This window comes from Lathamus discolor, chromosome 4 (genome assembly GCF_037157495.1).
Source record: "Lathamus discolor isolate bLatDis1 chromosome 4, bLatDis1.hap1, whole genome shotgun sequence".
NCBI classification, from domain to species: domain Eukaryota; kingdom Metazoa; phylum Chordata; class Aves; order Psittaciformes; family Psittacidae; genus Lathamus; species Lathamus discolor.
Window position 1 is genome coordinate 109,301,459 of NC_088887.1, and position 18,396 is coordinate 109,319,854.

The 18,396-nt window shown below is 38.9% G+C and overlaps 1 protein-coding gene across 1 annotated transcript in view; it reads left to right on the forward strand.

Annotated features, from left to right (window-relative positions):
* Positions 1–18,396, forward strand: part of MICU2 (mitochondrial calcium uptake 2) — a 146,911-nt gene that overhangs the window by 102,125 nt on the left and 26,390 nt on the right. Inside the window, exons 3-5 of the mRNA XM_065678539.1 lie at positions 9,573–9,604; positions 9,719–9,794; positions 14,970–15,017. Of these exons, the coding sequence (XP_065534611.1) occupies positions 9,573–9,604; positions 9,719–9,794; positions 14,970–15,017 (156 nt within the window). The remainder of the gene's footprint in view (positions 1–9,572; positions 9,605–9,718; positions 9,795–14,969; positions 15,018–18,396) is intronic.

An 18,396-nucleotide genomic window follows, 5' to 3' on the forward strand; every position in this document is an offset into this window, starting at 1 on the left:
CTGCAGTAATTTGAATTGGCTTGATGCACTAATATGTCAGCTATTTACTGCTTGGACACAAGCACTATAAATGCCCTACATCTGAACAGAATTATGGTCACAGACTGCATTTTTCAGGCTGATACCATGAATAACTTCAATTTCTTCACTAAATATTTCCAGGTTTAATTTCGAAAAGTTATTTTATTTTTTCCAGTTCCACTAGGAATAAGCAATAACAACAGTACCCTGAAGGTTGTATGTGCATGAGCAAGTTTAAGAAAAAGCAAACTATTTCATAAACAAAGCAGATGAATTAATGTCATTATTGTCTTTTGAATTTCAATCATAGAATTGTTTAGGTTGGAAAAGACCTTTAAGATTATCGAGTTCAACCATAAATCTAATGCTTCCATGTCCACCACTAAACCACATCCCTAAGCACCATGTCTATACATCTTTTCAATATCTCCAAGGATGGTGACTCACCCACTTTCCTGGGCAGTTTGTTCCAGTGCTGATAACCCTAATATCCAGTCTAAGCCTCCCCTAGTGCAACTTGAGGCCATTTCCCAAACTGCAGTTAAGTATTAATACTATCTTTTGAATGTATGAACATGTATTTGTGTGCTCATAAACTGATGAGATGATGCATGAGCAAAAGTCTGTGGGGAGCAATATGACAAAGTAGGTCACTCACATGGTCATTTCTGGCCTCGGTATCTGTAATTCTTGCATGTTAAGAGTGTTCATTACATATCTAAGTGCAATAATTAAACCATATAGTTACTTCATATAATTTGGCACAGTTTGATATGATTTGCTATTTCTGCTTAAGGGATAAATTGCATCAAAGCAAGAAGCTGAAAAAGGTAAGCCTCTCTGACACATGCCCTCTCTTTCTGTGTTCCAGGGTTAGTAAGGTAGCTTTATGCTGATAGATTCCCACAAAAAAGGATGAATTCTTCACCTGGCACCTCAGCTATTTGTCAGCAAGTGAATCCAATTTATAATAATTAATAGTCTTTAATACTCTTGTGCCTAGTCTTTAACTGTATTGTTAGTAGTATTTTACTTTTTCAAGATGCATGTGAAAAGTAACAGTTTGTCATGATAGGGAAGATTTCAGATATGTGGAAGAATACAAATTGTAAAGGAAGTGTCTGAATGAAACTATAGGGATAGTTGCTACAGTGGTGATGGTGGCTATATTGAGCACATAAGCCTAAATAAAGTCTTGCACAGTGAGGTAAGAATCAATTTCAGATGCTGTTAAGGTGCTGACCTTTTCTTCCTTAATTTTGATTGTGGCACAATTAATTTGCACACACGTTCATTCTGAATCCAGATTAATCTTTGCCTACAGTTAAGATGCGATTTGCTCAATTTGTGCATTAAGTTAGATTTTAACTGTGTCATTTCATTATTGTTCTTCTTATCCTACTTTATTTGTTGTTCTACTTTTTGTTATGCTTATCTTCTTTAGCTGTAAAGTAGATTACAGAGCCCTTAGGCTGGGGATCATGACTTCGGATACTGCCTAGTAGAGGAACAAAATTAAACTTTTAGCGCTACGAGTTTATCTTCATTCTTTGTTAGTACCTTAACATAGCATGTGCTCCGACACTATAGCATTTAAAAAACTAGTCTTTGTTAGCAACAGGAGGTAACAACATAAAGCATAGCAATGCTAAGGAAATAATCTGTTCTTTATTTCAGAGTAGGATTAAAGTTCATTAATTGAGTCTTCTTGAAGGGTTAGTCTATCTCACACTGTCAGTTTTGAGACTGACTACCATCTCAAGTCTAAAACTAAGACTTTTTTCTTGAGTTGGGGCTCTGCCTGCCTGCTGTCTGCGGAAGGTCCACACCTTTGTGCAGATTCAGGAGATGCCATCCATCTCAAAAGTCTGAACTACATAATGTTCTCTCTAGCTTGGCAAAAGTCATTCTCCACCCTTCTGGTCTCAGAACATATATTATGGATACAGCTTATTCCAGGTAATCTTAATTGTTCTTTATAATACTTTATTGATACAATTATGTAGCCACTCTGCCTCTTGAACTGTAGTACACTTTGCCCATGTATCTGACAAAGTTCTTGATAAAACAGCAATACATGCCCTCAGCACTGCTAACATTGGGCTGATAGATAGGAGGTTGGAAAAAACAAGATTACAAATATAACAAATACAAAAGGCAGTCATGGTGTGAGTTATCTGGCTGCGTACAGAAGGATTCAGCTACTTAATTTAGATATATAAAAGATTAATGTCAAGTCAGAGCAAGTGATTGTAGCATCTCTGTATAGTTAATGGAAGGAAACAAGTAAGTCCAAGGCCTGTATGAGACACCTATTTCAATCAGGAATAAATTACTTTTTTGCTGTGTTTGTTTCTCTCCCTTGACTATAAAGGGAGCCTGGGGTCATTAGTCAGGATGAGATTTGTAAACAGAGCTAATGTCTTTTATTAGACCAGCTGCTGTAAGTTGGAAAAAATTAGACAAGCTTTTGGGCCTATGAGCTCTTCTTCAGATCTGAAATAGGAGCAGCAGATTTCAAAGTTAATTATAAACCCTTTTCTACGTATGTTCTTACACCATCATAGTTACAGCAACGCACCGTACAGATCACTAACTTGGATTTAGGCATCTAATTTTTAGATGTCTAAATGAAGCCAGAGGAACCAAGCATAAGCAGCTTATTTGGAAGTTTGAGAATTTGCATTTCACGACACATTTTTCCTCTGGATGCTCCCTCCAGTCCTGAGCTCAGAACCCATGCAGGGTTTGGGCAGCCTCTTCTGCTGGGGAGATGCTTATCTGCAAATACACTCTCTGCTTGGCTTCTTGCTGCCTGTTTGACTTTTCTGATGTTTTGAAAGAAATAACTGTATGGTATGTGTCATTGCAGTGCATTTCATGTGGTAAGCTTGTAAGTTTGAACCTATTCTCATCTTTTCCTATCTGCAGTTTTGGTATGTTATTAGAAAGAGAGCAAATCTGGGAGCAAGTCACTTTCCCTGGTTCATCCTTAAGGAGAAGTTGTTCCCCTGCCATCCCTGCACCCCCACAGACTCCAGCTACAATCCAGTCCCAGTGAGGACTGAGCTGCTCAAGTGCTCTGCTGTGAGCACCACAATGTCTGCTTTTATGTTGATAACTTTGGTTATTTTGGAACTCCTGGCAGCACTGGTGACATGGTGCTGCAGTCTCACACAGTTTTGGAAACTAGCTTATCATAATTTTTCAACTGTTTCAGTTTCCTAAAAGACTGTGTCATCCTTTGATGCTTTCTCCCTGCTTCAGCATCCACCTTTTTTACCTAGAGCTGCCTTACAGAGAAACCTTCTGGTATTAACTGGCTCTGCAACTGCTCCTCTGAAATGGAGATCTGCCAGTGCTGGCCTCAGCCCAGCATTGTGTATTTCTCATTTCCTCAGAGGAACAATTGTTCTAAATAAAGAAGGACAGATGCAAAGCTTGTTTTGTAAAGTATATCAGAAGTTCCTATTATTGCAGATTGCCTTTTCCACTGGGCATACTTGGATTTTAATTCAGGTGGTTCAATTCACTAATTCATGTGATTGAAATTACTTCTATCAATTACCTTTCAACGGAGCAATGCATTAGTTCAGTAAAAGCTTTCTAGCTGAAGTGGATTTTTAATTCATTTAAATGGCACACTCATTTATTATTCAGATTTTAGTTTGCCAGAAGCTATCATAGAAATCTGACCACTTGGTTTGTCATGCTTCAAAAAGGTTTGTTTGGGGTTTTTTTGCTATCCTTGATTTATCTCCAGTATCACCAATGTTTCAAAAGGAGTCCTTAAAGAACTAATTACTGGCTTGAATTTTTGCCCTTTACATTATTGGTTTCATTATCAGTAAGTACTTTATAAATGCATAGAAGAGCTTTAAAGAGCTGAGAATGTAAATAAGGCAGGTAAACAAAGGACACCTTGTTCGGATAAGGTACTTGTCCAGTATGATTAAAAATATCTGAGAGAGAGATGGAAATGAAATACAGGCTATTGAATTTCAATGATCTTCTGGTTTAGGCTAATTTAAACAAAAATTTTAACAGGATCTCCCCAAGGATATCAACATACATGATTCTTAGCTAACCCAGCTTGCTGGCATGCAGGGCAGGATTCTGAGAGTTCAGCTTGTGTAAAAGCTGGCAGCCAACTAAATGGAGAAATACAAATTCTTGTTCTGATGGGAGGCAGAGCTGCAGGGCAGGCTCTGCTGTGAAGGGATGAGCTGCACACAGTGGTTTGGGTTTATAAAATGCCCTGATCCTCAGATTATGAATGTGGTGAGATCATATCCAGCACAAAAGGTTTATTTCACTCATCATTTTGTGGAATCAGAATTTATTTGAATTGTGACATACTTAAAGGTATTCTTGTCTTAATTTTTCATGAAAAAAATTGGTTTCCTAATACCTCACTATGACTTCAAACAGCAAAGTTAGCAATGACTGCTGTCTAAAATTAAAAAAAAAAAAGGGGGGGAAACAATTTCCTTTTTTTTTCTTTTTTTAACTTAGCACTGTATCTATCTGAAAGGGAGCTAGAAAGAAGTCCTGGTCAAACTGTCTCAGTGACTTTGCTAATAAAAGGGTCAGGAGTTTGTTCTCCTTCTAGGATAAGATACCTATTTTACACTGTTCTCATTAGAAGTTAAGATTGTGGAAAAAGATTGATTCAGAAATTAATTTTAATTTTCATATTACAAAAATAGAGCAACTTGCAGACCTAAAATTATGTTTTCTTGCAGATAGTAGTAACTTCTCTACTTTTGCTTTGGTATTTGATCATTGTTTTTGTAATGGTTGATCATAATGATTTTGTTCACTCTTTGGCTCTAACATCTTTTGTCAGATCTAAGCCTTTTCTTAGCTGTACAGATGTAAATGGGTGTTACTGAGTGCAAGTGGGTACTTGTTTAATTCAGCCCCTTCCTAATGTTAATCCTAACATTGATGTCAGTTTCATTCTACGTCTTAGTGTAAAAACCTGATAGATGATGGAAACACTTCTATTGTAAGAAATGTATGTGACAAAATACCGAGGTTTGCCAAGGGCAAATAAAGGCGAACATAGCTGCTCGTGGCAGTGTTTTCGTAATTACAGTTGTCAGCTAAATTTTTTGGCTAACAGCACAGTATTTGTGGACTTCTAAGTAGACTTGGTATTCATCAACTTAAAAAGCTGAGATGGCTTTTTGTCCGTGAAAGGTGTGTCTGTACCTCATTGTTGTTTCATGGATCCGATACAGGTGGTGAAAATTAGATGACAGCGTCTGTAAAATACGTAGGGACCCTTAAAAATACTCACTGTCCTTCAAGCCAGAATTCCGTCACAGTCTTGGCAGGTGTGGAGGAAAAGAAAAAAGTTGTTTTTCTTCTCATTCATTCAGATTCAAAACAATAAAAATTCCAAGTTTCTTTTCTGATCCCAAAGTAAGACTGCTACTACTACAGAGTTCTCTAATGTCATTAATTTTACCTATAAGAATCTATCAAGATAGAAGAATAAAACTATAGAAAAGTACATCATACAGATCTTTCACTTACTAGATGAAATAGTTCCTAATAATTATAAGCATTGCCTGTATTTCTCAAATATATATCCTGTATATCCTAACATATTTGTAGTGACAACATCAAATTTAATTGATAGGAAGGACGAGGCTTTTCTTTTTTTCTTTTTCAGTGTCTGAACTGGCTAAGAAAACTGCTCATACCTTTGCAGTACATTCTCTGTGAGAGGAGTTAACCTTCTTTTGCTAATTATTGTAGACAAGGCCTTAAAAGACCTGGTTCCTCAGAGGGCTGCACATTTGCTATGGTAGTATGCAATATTAGCAGAGCTTTCCTTGTTGGTGTTTAAAGGGATCTCATTGTTAGGATGTGAATAGTTGGGAATAAATGGAAAGAATAAGCACCAAAAGCTAAATTATTATTCAGGGAATATTATGAGTGCTACAATAAAAGTAGCTAATGTTTCCAAATGAAAGCTGAGATTTGAGTCTTCACAGATGATTTTATATGGTGACAGTTTCAGTATAATATAACTGGATTCAATTCTTAGAAAATGTCAAATAATTACTGGAGGCAACTCATTCTCCAGTTTAAAATATTACATTATTATAAGATTTTATTCCAACACCTTACACAAATGGCAATATGAGAAATAACACTAGTGTTCCAATTGTCAGTCTTCTTAAAACAAATTCCTGACCTACTGGTACACATGCTCGCTGACATCTGTATGCCATTTTCCTTTGACTAGGTTATAAAATATTTTGATTTTTAAGCCCATTTGAGAAGAACACAAAAGGTTCCATATTTATTACTCTGCTGTATATACTACTTAGAAAAGAGAAGTACCTTTGTTTATCTCTCAGTCTGTCTCTTTCCCTCCTGCCCTTTTTCCTTTATTTATTGTAGCAGCTACCCCTTACATAGTCATCTGTAGCAGGGACCGACTCTCACCCACCTTGTTCTGCCCCTCACCACATCCTGGGGTCATGTGACTGTCCTCTTACTCTTCTGCCACTCAGCAAAGGCTTCCTTTCCTCTGCTAGTCTTTTCACCCATGCCAAGATTCCCTAGTCAAAGGTAGCATGAGCACATCTGTATTGTTCTTACTGTCTTTTCAGCTCAAAGAAGTCAGTTGGCATGTCAGTATCTTAAATGTCATCTCAGGGGTGGCCACAGCTAAATGCAAGAGAGCAGATACTGATGGCTTCCACACCCATGTGTATGAGCTCTAGGCAGTTGCAGTTGTGAAAAGAAAGTTCATATGTCTACAGCTGAGTACCTGAAGTTTTTCAGAGTTCCTCTGGTGAATGCAAAATGAAGAAGAGAAATACGAACTTAACCGTAGAGCCTCACAAGTTTGGCCAACTAGTGTTTTAACTGTAGCTCCCAGTGCTTTCTCCTTACCTTGCATCAGTTATGCATGCCTTTACTGTTCCAGCTCACAGAGTACAGCTTGTCTCCATTGTCCTCCTGGATCCTGACAAAAGGCTACTGCCCGGTACGCTGCTGCAGTAGTAGGTACTGTCCCACATGTGATGCTCTTGGGGCCACAGGAGAGTGGAACGTGTGGAGCTGCTGTTAACCGAATTTGGGTGTATGTCTGGCTTCAGTACAGAGTGGTTTTCCCTTTTTTATTTCTGATAGTGTTTTTATCAGGCTTACAGCCTGACTGCTTTCCTCCTATAAGGCTTCTTGCTATGTGGGTCTCCCAGAGCTGAAAAACCTGCTGTAGCATAATTCCACATTGAAATACACTGTACAGAGATGGTGACATTTCAGAGCTGAGATCTGAACCACTTAATTACCTAAACAGCCGTTCATTAAAATGCTCTGCAGCCCTGAGTAGTGTTAAACTGGTGTTACATCGCACTGCTCAGGATTCAGCCTTACTGGATGTCATGATTTTTCCTTGTTTTCCCAAACCATTACTAGTCTGACTTCCTTTATCTTAACTGAGACAAAGTAGAGTATTTAATACATCCTTTGAGCTAGAAGGTATCTATGTAGCTTTATATATATATATATATATATATATGGGTGAAAACACATATGCATGCACTACACAAAAATGTATCCATCCACAGTAACAGGTGGTGCTGGTAACACCTGTTGCTGGGGTCACTCAACACTCCGGTATTAAAACCTAATTTTAGTTGCTTATAACTTTTGTCAAACTCAAACATTTGGGTTGAAATGTTATGTGCCAGGTGTCTGCCTTAGGCTGATTTGGGGGCAGGGAGAGGAATTTATCATCAAAACTGTTATTCCCAGTTCAGGGAGCAGAAGCCAGGGCACTGTTTTGCCTGTGCTGGAAAAGGAACTGTTGCTGGTTGAGGTGTTTCAGCAGCTTCCATCATCTGAAGCCAAACTCTGCCAGTGGAGACCTCCCACAGCTGGGCATGTCTTTTTGCCAGCATTATGGAAATTTGCTGTTTTACTGAGAAAACACCTCTGTCTGGCTAAATTACGGGCCTGTGAAAATGCTTGGTAAAAGTTTGTTGACAGCTGTCCACCAGCTCCATCATGTCTTTCCAAACAGCAGTGCTGCACTGGTGACCCTTTGGATGCAAGATGCCTGTGATGTGGCAGAGCAAGCCTTGGAGTCTGAGCATGGAGCAGAGGAGCCTGCTGCATGCAGGGCACCAGTCCTCAGAGCAAATGCAAGCAGCTCAGATTGTGCTTGCACAGTGTGACCAAATAGAAGGGAATGGTTGGCTGGAATCCAGAGGAACTGGTGATTAAGGAAGGGAGAGTGAAGGACACAGAGTTTTAAGAACTGTGTCAGGGGAAATGCTAAGGAGAAAGAGCGGCGTGTGCAGTTCTGGTGTCCTCAACATAAAAAGGACATGGAACTGTTGGAACAAGTCCAGAGGAGGGCCATAAGGATGATCAGGGGACTGAAGCACCTCCCGTATGAAGACAGGCTGAGGAAGTTGGGGCTGTTCAGCCTGCAGAAGAGAAGGCTGCGTGGAGATCTCATAGCAGCCTTCCAGTATCTGAAGGGGGGCTATAGGGATGCTGGGGAGGGACTCTTCATTAGGAACTGTAGTGATAGGACAAGGGGTAATGGGTTAAAACTTAAACAGGGGAAGTTTAGATTGGATATGAGGAAGAAGTTCTTTCCTGTTAGGGTGGTGAGGCACTGGAATGGGTTGCCCAGGGAGGTTCTGAATGCTCCATCCCTGGCAGTGTTCAAGGCCAGGTTGGACAAAGTCTTGGGTAACATGGTTTAGTGTGAGGTGTCCCTGTCCATGGCAGGGGGGTTGGAACTAGATGATCTCGAGGTCCTTTCCAACCCTAACTATTCTATGATTCTGTGATAGGGTAGACAAACTGCAAAGGCATGGAGCCTCCTGCCAGTCCATTAATGCAGGATTTCTGAGGTCCCTGCCTAACCAGCTGAAGCGTTACACTGATAATACATTGCAGTTCCTCAAATGGGTGATTTAGAGAGGAATATCTATCTCTGCCAGCGACTCCCCTGTTTGAGTGTGTAGACTTGAACCTACTGATAAGCACTTAGGAGTCTGCATGGTTTCATCTGGTGCTGTTTCATGAGGTGGAGTTGTTCAGTTTACTTCTGCTTAATAGAAACATCAACATTTTCATTCTTTTTTCTCTTTTTTTAGTATTTCTTAGTTTTTGCATACTCAGCCTGCACTCGAAGGATTATTATGTGAGCATGAAAATCCCTTTCTAAATGCTACAGTTGTTTCCTACTGTATAACCTTGCTTTGGAATCTGTATTACATTTGTAGATCACAGTACATGAAATCCCACTAGGAAGTCAGTCATAGATACCAGTCGGCTGTGGTTTCTTCTAGGTTGCAAGAACCCTCAAACAGACTGCTCATATTATTTTTAAATGTTGTCCTTTCTTGATCATTGTGGGAATTAGAAACAAACTGCCTGTTGCAAAATACTCTGTTTCATATTACTTAGCATGTTCCCATAAAAATCTGAAGAAATGCCACAGAACCTGATCAAAGTTTAATGTCAGTTTGTTATTGAATGATGAGGATTTTTTTTTTTTATAGGTAAAGCCTCAGCCAAGAAATTGACAAAAAAGGTAAGCAAAATGTTCCTTTTCTTCTTCAAAAGAACTTGCATTCTTTCTGTTACTTAGCCGAATAGACTTCTCTTTGAAAACTGGCTTTATATTTTCTTGTTTGTGTCTTTAAAGGAGGTAGATGCTGCGCTGCTATGTGTTACCAAAGCTAAACCAGGACCGACCTTTTTTAGAGAACTTGGTGATAAAGGTAATGAGCATTTTTCATGGTGAAAAGTACATCTTGTTTTTTATCTCATTATATGGTATGAATTGAATGTATTTTTACAGAAGGTTTCAGGGTTTTGACTTCATTCCCATCTAGCCAGTAGCTGCCTGCTTAGCAAAACTCCCAGTTATGCAAGACAGTAAAGAGGCAGGGCTGGGAATTAAAAGCCTTCTGAGGTGCTGGAAGTCAGAAATCAGAAAGCCTACTTGGAGAAAAGAGCTAAAGGGATGACTTCAGCATAAAATGGACTTTCCAGACTTGTTACTAAGCCGCTGTTTAGCTATATAACTTAAATACATGGAAACTAAGACTAAAAATTAAATTTATGTCTAATTATGTAAAGTGGTATCCTGATTTCAAACAGTATGGTCTAGTGGAAGGTGTCCCTGCCCGTGGCAGGGGGTCAGAACTAGGTGATCTTTAAGGTCCCTTTTGACCCAAACCATTCTGTGACTTTTCAACAGCTCTGTTGCCCTTCACAACACTGCTGTGCTTCTGTTTCTTTTCACCCAGCTTTTTCACCTTATATCAGGCTACATAAAGAGAAAACTCTGAGAGCTGGGATGTTGTTTGTTTAACAACAGGGAGCTAAAGAGCACCAAATAAACACCTCATTAGCATAAATTAATTGCAGGGAAAAAAAAAACAAACAAGAGGGTCAAGGGAGCCAAATAAATGAGTAATTAACTATTTCACCATAACAAAGACTCAAATCCCCAAACTAATGAGAAAGACCAACAGTGTCTATTCACAAACTCTGTGTGGTAGAGTTCAGCCTGAATCTTTTGTCCCATGGATGGTTCTGGAAAATAAAGCTGCCTTTGCACTGCTGCAGTTCCTTGGCCAGCATGAGCAACACTCTCTCCATGCACAGCAGATCTCTGGCTATGGCTGGCAGCTTGTGCCAAGAGAACAGCCCTCGATCTGAGCCTGCAGTGTTTTGCCTGCCCTTTGGCCTTATGGCTTATTCTGCCTATGGTTCATTTCTTACATCATTCTGCCAGTGTGGGCGGGTCTTCAGCCAGGTGCCTTGCAAGCTCCAGCATACCCCAGCAGCCCTGAAACATATCTGCACAAAGTTGAACCTTTTTTTCCTGTCTTAGAGAAGGATGGATTTTGTATTAAATAATTATTCCTGCCTTTTCAAATTAACAACCATCATGTGCTTTCCCAGGATTGTGCTTAAAGGATTCCCAGTCATTAACTCTTGGGTGTTTTTTTCTCTATCCCTCATTTTGTAGAGCCTTTCTTTTTCTTGTGGCTGGCACTGCAAATCCCCAAAGCATTCTGTCTGGGAAAACCAGGAGTCCACGAACAGAAAGTGAAAACATAGCAAATCAGCACAGCTTCCTTTTATTGCACTTCTGCCAGCTGACTGCTTGGCAAAAAGTGGGCTTGGTGATAAGCTCAGACTGACGTCTTTTGCATTCTGGACAAGGCACTGATGTCCCCTTGCTTAGGTTGGCATACCCTGACCTTCAGAGGTCAGGAATGAGTTTGAGACGATGCAGGAATATTCATTGCTGTCATCCACATGTCTCCACAGCACATGGAGTTTTTACAGTATTCGGTCATGATGCCTCTTTAGTGACTTTGATGCTTTTACTTTGAGATTTGTTATTATTACATTTTTAAAATCTAAATATTTATGAATTAAAACTGCTTTTACAAATACCAGAATAATGACTCTACACCTGTTCCACTGTTTAGCTGAGTTTATTTTAACAACCTTTAAATTGTTATTTAAATATCAAGTAGAGGGAAACTGTTAGCAGGCCCGTTTGTAAAATATAATGCTAGGGAATTCTGCCTTCTAGTGGGCAGTTTTCAAATTCATGTCATATTTTGTGGGTATGCTTTTGATTTATTCAGTGATAAAAATATTGCACTGTCAGCATTTGCTATCAGGTTTGAGGGTAGAGATTTCTAGGGAGGCATAGGGAGGGTTCATTTAGTGTTGGAAAATGACAGTATTTTGCCAATGCTAACTGCTTAGCTGCAAGTATGCTGAGTCATTCAATTGTATGGGAAGCTTTAATTGTTTAAATTTCGCTTGGACATGAATATGATTTTCAGGGTTTGGTTTTGTTATTTGAGGGTTTTTTAATTTGTTGCATTGCATTTTTTACTTTGAGTAACTTTGTAGTGACTACTGTAGAATGAAAATAAAATTACCAAAATATTTATTTTATGGATAAGGTAAATTGGCTAATCACCTCAGGTAGTAAAGGGACAATAAAATCAAAATAAGACTTTTAATGGAAATCAGTACACAAGTGTCGTGGTTTAAACTCAGTCAGCCACACAGTTTCTACGCCCCCCTGCCTCTTTCTTTCCTTCCCCCCCCTCCCCCCACCACCACTCCCGTAGGGTTGGGGAGGAGAATCGAAAGCATGTAACTCCCACGGGTTGAGATAAGAACAGCCCAGTAACTAAGGTATAACACAAACCACTGCTGCTGCCACCAATGATAATAATGATAAGGGAAATAACAAGGGAAGAGAATACGATACCATTCGCCAGAACAAGCCCAACCGAGTAACCCCCAGTTACCTCCCTGGGCATGACGTGCTGTGGTACGGAATACCTCTTTGGTCAGTTTGGGTCAGGTGTCCTGTCTCTGCTTCCTCCCGGCCTCCCCTCCTCCCTGGCAGAGCATGAGGCTCAGAAAGTCCTTGGTCAGAGTAAACATTACTTAGCAACAACTAAAAACATCGGCGTTATCAGCTCTGTTCCCAGGCTGAAAGTCAAAGCACAGCGCTGCACCAGCTACTAAGAAGGAGAAAAACGACTGCTACTGCTGAACCCAGGACAAGAAGTTAAAAAAAATTTTATCTCAAATTATTTTAGTGTAATCAGTCTGACAGAAAATGTCAGGCAAGCTGTGGATTTGCTTTAAATAACTGAAATGGGTTTTAAAGAACAATAAAGATTTTTGTTTACATATTTTTATTGTATTACCTCTTTACCTATTTTACTGTATCAACTTTTCAGTCAGCTTACAATAAGATGATGAAAACAGACTCTGTGACTCACCCTGCCATTTCTTGCAAGGCTGTTCTTTCCAGCCCTCTGCAGTTTGAGTGAACAGAGCCATCATGCTTCTCCCTTGAGACAGTGAGCAGGGTGTTTTCATTACATTGGTCTTTTATTTGCATCCTACCATCTCCAGATAAATTTTGCAGTCTTTCTGCAAAATTTTATAGGGTACAATGTCTCTTGTCTACCCATATAGCTAAAACTATCCAGGTGTCTGACATTTTGTGTCTCTATTATTACAAGTTTAACAAACATCATCTGTCATTTTAATATCTTAATATCTTTTCAGATGCTTTGATAAATATGCTTTTCTTACGTGACTCCTTTGAGTATATAATCTCTTCTTTTGTATCCCAGCACTGGGCTGTCCTTGTTCTGTTTTATCTCACATAAACTGCTTGTCTTCACCTTCCAGGTATTCCTTAGACTCTCCCTGTGCAGCACATCTCAAGACAGCCAAGAGGCAGACTACCACTGCTTGAACAGTGATGGTGGCCTTCAGCATTTGCTGTTTAAAGTGTCAGGCTTTGTGCTGATGCCGTTACAGTCTACGACTGGGTTAGGGTTAGGGTTTCTATATAGACTTGAAAAGTTCCTGCCTTGTCTTGTCTTCTCTTCCTTCATATTACTCCTTTAAACATTATTTCGGTGTGTCACACACACAAAAAAAAAAAAAAACCCAACACACCCGACCAAAATTGTAGAAGTTCTTTCTTTTTTGTAGAGATCCTGGACACTTATCTAGGAACACGATTCCAAGTTTTTCAGCAATGCAAACAGTGATTTACATTCTTGCAAATGGCAGGAACCCTAAATCTTGTAAGCAAAACTTAAATCTTTGAGATAAAAGTATTTTTTTATTTCCACTAGATTGTACAAGATTGTAGTACTGTGCTGATTTACACATGATGCATGCTGGATGATAGGGTGAATAGCCCTATTTCAGTGGAGAGGAAAGCTGAGATACGGAACCACAGTGAGTTGGCAACAGGATCAGCATTAGACTAGCCTTTAGCTAAAAGTTGTTCTCAGATTTTCAGACTCTTGCAGTCAGTAATTTAGTATTTCTAAACTCTGGTACTTAAAACTTAGTATTAAGTCACTATCTGAGGTCAAATATAAATGCTGTTGGTTCTGCATAGTAATTTATCAGAAGTTACTTGTTTATCACTGAAGCTTAAATGGATTCCTTATCTTCAATTAACTAAATATAAATTATAAAAAATAGTTTATCTTTGCATAGATAGGCATGTTTGAGCTTCCTTATTTTAAGCAGCTTCATCATTATACAATGTTTAGCTCACAAGTTAAAAGTAGCTCAGTTATTTTCAAAAACGATTTATAAAAAAGCCCTTTACATTTTTTTCTCCAAACATTATTGCAGGGCAGATGGTTCAGATTCTGTTGTTTAACCACCCTCATTATGCACTCTCTATCTTTAGCTTGTATGCTCTATTTTGACGCTATCACGTCTTTGTATTTGTTCAGGCTTTTCACTTAAGGCGGTATTTCAAACAAAAACACTGGAAGTTTCCTTCAAAAGGGGGAAAAATACTTTAATTTTGTAGGAAGGACATGTTCCTATTTAAGAAAAAAGGAAAAAAAAAAAAGATGCCTCCTCTTGGCACATGGCCCAGCAGTACTATCAGCACAATCTAGCAGCTTGGCAGCTTTGCGTGTTGCCATGTTCCCCTTGAGAATTAGAGGAAAGCTATTCTCCGCCTTCATGGGCCTGCCAAAGGATGGAGGACTTTGATCCTTGAGGGTAATGTTAGGGTAGTTGTCCTCCCAGGTACTAAATGTGACAAAGCACATTTAATTTATTTGCCTTTTATAATAACATTGAATGTTTCGAGTGAGAATCCAAAGATTTAGTGTAGGCCTTTTATTAATACCAAATAAACCTTACTTTCTTGATTAGACATGAACATTGATGAATGCCTGGATAGGGAATTTTACCATCAGAGCACTAAAAACAAGTAAAAAATGTATTAAATGGCTTACTTTAATAATTATTTAATATTACGTTGAACTATATTTTTTATGTTTATAAGATGTGATCTTGATGTAAGTAATTTGGGGGGTTTGCAAGTCATTTTTTAACTCTTTTTATTTCAGGGTTGATATCTTATGCAGAGTACCTATTTTTGCTGACAATCCTTACAAGTAAGTATTATGTGTAAATTATCAGCTACTAATAGGAAAGTGTAAAGAACTATCATATGTAGAATGATAAGGCGTTAATATAAGTGGATATAACTTTGATTGCATAGTGTCATCATTGGTCCATAGCAATTCAAAAATCATGCTAATCCCTGCTCCATGGGATGAGAGAAGTCTGGCAAGTGACTTTGAGAGAGGAGAGACATTGGTTACAGGACCACATAACAAGGGGAAGAAGAACAGTGGGGGAAGATGAATAATCTGTTTCACAGTAGTTTCAGTCATTTTGGACAATGGGACATTAACAGTATAGCTCATGCTGTGGTGTAAAAAGCTGTTGTGGTATCTGGGAGGTTCTTGCCTACTATACATGTGTTCAGATATGCAATGGATAAAATACATAAACAGCAGAATTCCACAGTGTCTTTTTGTTCTAGCTTTTAATCCTTTTATTTTCTCCTTTTGACTTTACTTTTCCAAGTATTTTGCAGGTATTTCTGCCCCCTCCATTGTCTCCTTCCTTTTTCTCTATCAGATGCTTTTTTAAAAAAATTTTTCGTTTGGTACTTGCTTTATCTGCAAACGGCAGGCAGTTTTATTGTGCGTGGAAGTGATCTTGGATTATCTGGGTTTCCTCACCCACACTTACTCTGTGCCATGCTTGCCACCTTCCAATGTTGTTCTGATGAGATGTAGGTGACACTGGAAATATTGAGGTTTGAAATGCGTGCAATAAGCATTACTCAGTAAAACCCGTAGACTAGTAGTGAAGTAGTCCTCATGCATGTCTGTGTAATAGTCCACGTGCAGTCTTGTTTTGACTGACTTACATAGGTCTAGCATTTTAAGCAAGAGACAAAGCCAGGCATACTCATGTTATCCAGCGGATGGGGAAAGAAGAGAAGGAAGCAGTCGCTGTTGCTGCAGTAGAATGTGGATGCTTAAGCCTCATCACTTCTGTGGCTGAGAGGTCCAAAACTTACACAAATGGACAAATTTTCCTTGTTCTACTAACCCACCCTTTCACAGTGTAGCATGAACAAGTAATAGGTCTCCAGAGAGTGGAGAGATTATGTCCAGTCTTCACAGCTGGTGATCATTGGTGCACACTTCCTGCACAGTTTGGGTAGCCCTTTTACAATTTATGTCATCTCTTAGAACTGCATTAGTTCCTACTGCATGGCATGAAGGGAGATCTCTTTGGATATTTCAGCCAGTACACGGTATTAAATAGGGTATGTGCATTAGGATAACATATTTAACATACAAACACACTCTATCACCAGTAGTGACTGTCCAGTCCTACACGTACTCAAACATGAGTTATACCATGTGTTCAAGTGGTTTCTTTAAATCATAAATAATTTGGGCCTAGCCCAGATAGAAAGTCAATTTTAAAATATTTGCAACTCAGAAAGGAAGGATTTTTTTTAAAGTGACAACCACAACAGCCACAGCGTGACTTCAGAAAAATACCTTAAGTAAAGTTGCAGTAATAGGTGCCAAAGATTCTATTTCTTTAAAAATCAATGGCAGCTGAAAGTAAATTCATGCTGATTTACTAGCTGAAGTGATTACAAAATTGAAGCAGTATAAGAGCAAGTTGTTCCACTTCTCCAGACAAACAAGCAGCATTATTTTTCACAGAATTTATGTAGGAATGTATTGAACTGCAAAAACAAAGGCACATTTTGATGCAGGATAAAAACGTAGTGGCCAGTGTTGCTGCTTTGGTTACACAGAGAGTTATCATACTGACCAGTTTGAAAGCAAATGTCAACACGTGTTAGTGCCTCTATCTTTGCCTAACAAGTATCCCATGTCAGTCAGTCCCCATTTACACAACCTGTCTCTCTCACTAGTGAGAATTAATTTGAGATTTCTTAAAACAGCCATTAATATTTAAGTGACTTCTTCTAAGTCACCAACAGAGCAATATGGAAATGGGAAGTGGCACCAGGGTTCCAGGACACCGCTGACCAGACTGTGCTGCCTGTCATACAAAAGCACTGTCTGTAACTCTGAATTTGAAAATGTAATTTTGCAGTAAAGGTCATATGTTGCCCTCTGTGATCCCCTTTTTCCTGTGTGCCTTGTATTATTGCTCTTTTTTCTTCCAGTGCTGTACTGAATTTAATTTCCAGCAATTGGTTAATGGAGCTTCTGGTAAAGACCTGCCTGGTGAAGGAGCCCAGGAACTGAACTTGTCTCTTCTACTCAAAGCTTCATTTCAATTAGCCAGTCACACAAGTTGACAGGATGGTCAACGTAGGAATAGTTGGAGGGGAAGCACCGAAGTCTAACCTGCACTCACAGTCAAGATGAAGCTCTTCTGTTCAGATTTTGGAATTTTGCCTGATTCTAATTAAATACAAATATATCTGAGGTAGTCTTTGAACTATGCTTATTTTTCGAGCACATACCTTTGGGGTTACATCATGTCAGATAAGTATGTCATCTCTGAACAGTAAAAGCAGCTTTAGGTCCTATATTTTCAGTAACAGCTCTCTTATCTGAAAATTGCAACACAGATGGTATGAATTACTATTAAATACATCAATTACTTTTATTCTCTAAATATGCTATAGGATATGCTCGTCTTGCTTTTGTACTAGTAATGCAAATTTAGTGTGTGGCATTTCCGTGGAAAGGAAGCCAGTTTTGAGTTACAACCCAGTTGCCGGGGAAGGGATCTGCTCTGCAGATTGCAAGGGTATTTATAAAATATCCCTTCATCATAGGGTCGCTCCACAGAGAGCTTTAGTTGGCTGATGAAGATGTAGTTACATCTAAAATGAAAAAGTACTACTTACTTTAACCATCTTGCTATCACTTAAAAGGAATGGAATATTTCTTTAACTTGTTTCCTCTGCATAAAGATTCCCTTAAAACAAAAAACAAAAAACAAGAGTCACAACTTTACAGGATGGAGCTCAAATAATGTATTTCCAAAAGAAAAACTGCAAAGGCATTGGAGCTTTTTAGAGATACTGCTTCACTGCCCTCATGAGTCCAACATTATTCTTGGAAGCATGAATATATTCTAGAGACAATAAGTCTGTGGCTTTCATATTAATGCTTGACTTGACTGGGTTGTGGAATTAATTCACCTGCTACCAGAAATTACTGGAATAAGTGCTTGCTACTGTAGTGAACTGTAACTACATTTCAGCAGCATGCTGCTCCTGTGTGGGCTTGCTAATGAGTGAGTTCACCTCCTGTAAGCAAAGCAAGATCAGGAAATTGTGGGAAGGAGCTCAAAACACACTATGTTTTTATAGTGCCTGCAAGACTCAGAACTCATTACATTTTTGTGTTGAAACATCCATTTGCTGAAGGAAATGCAGGGTAAAATTGTATAAAATTCCTGGAAAAAAATCAG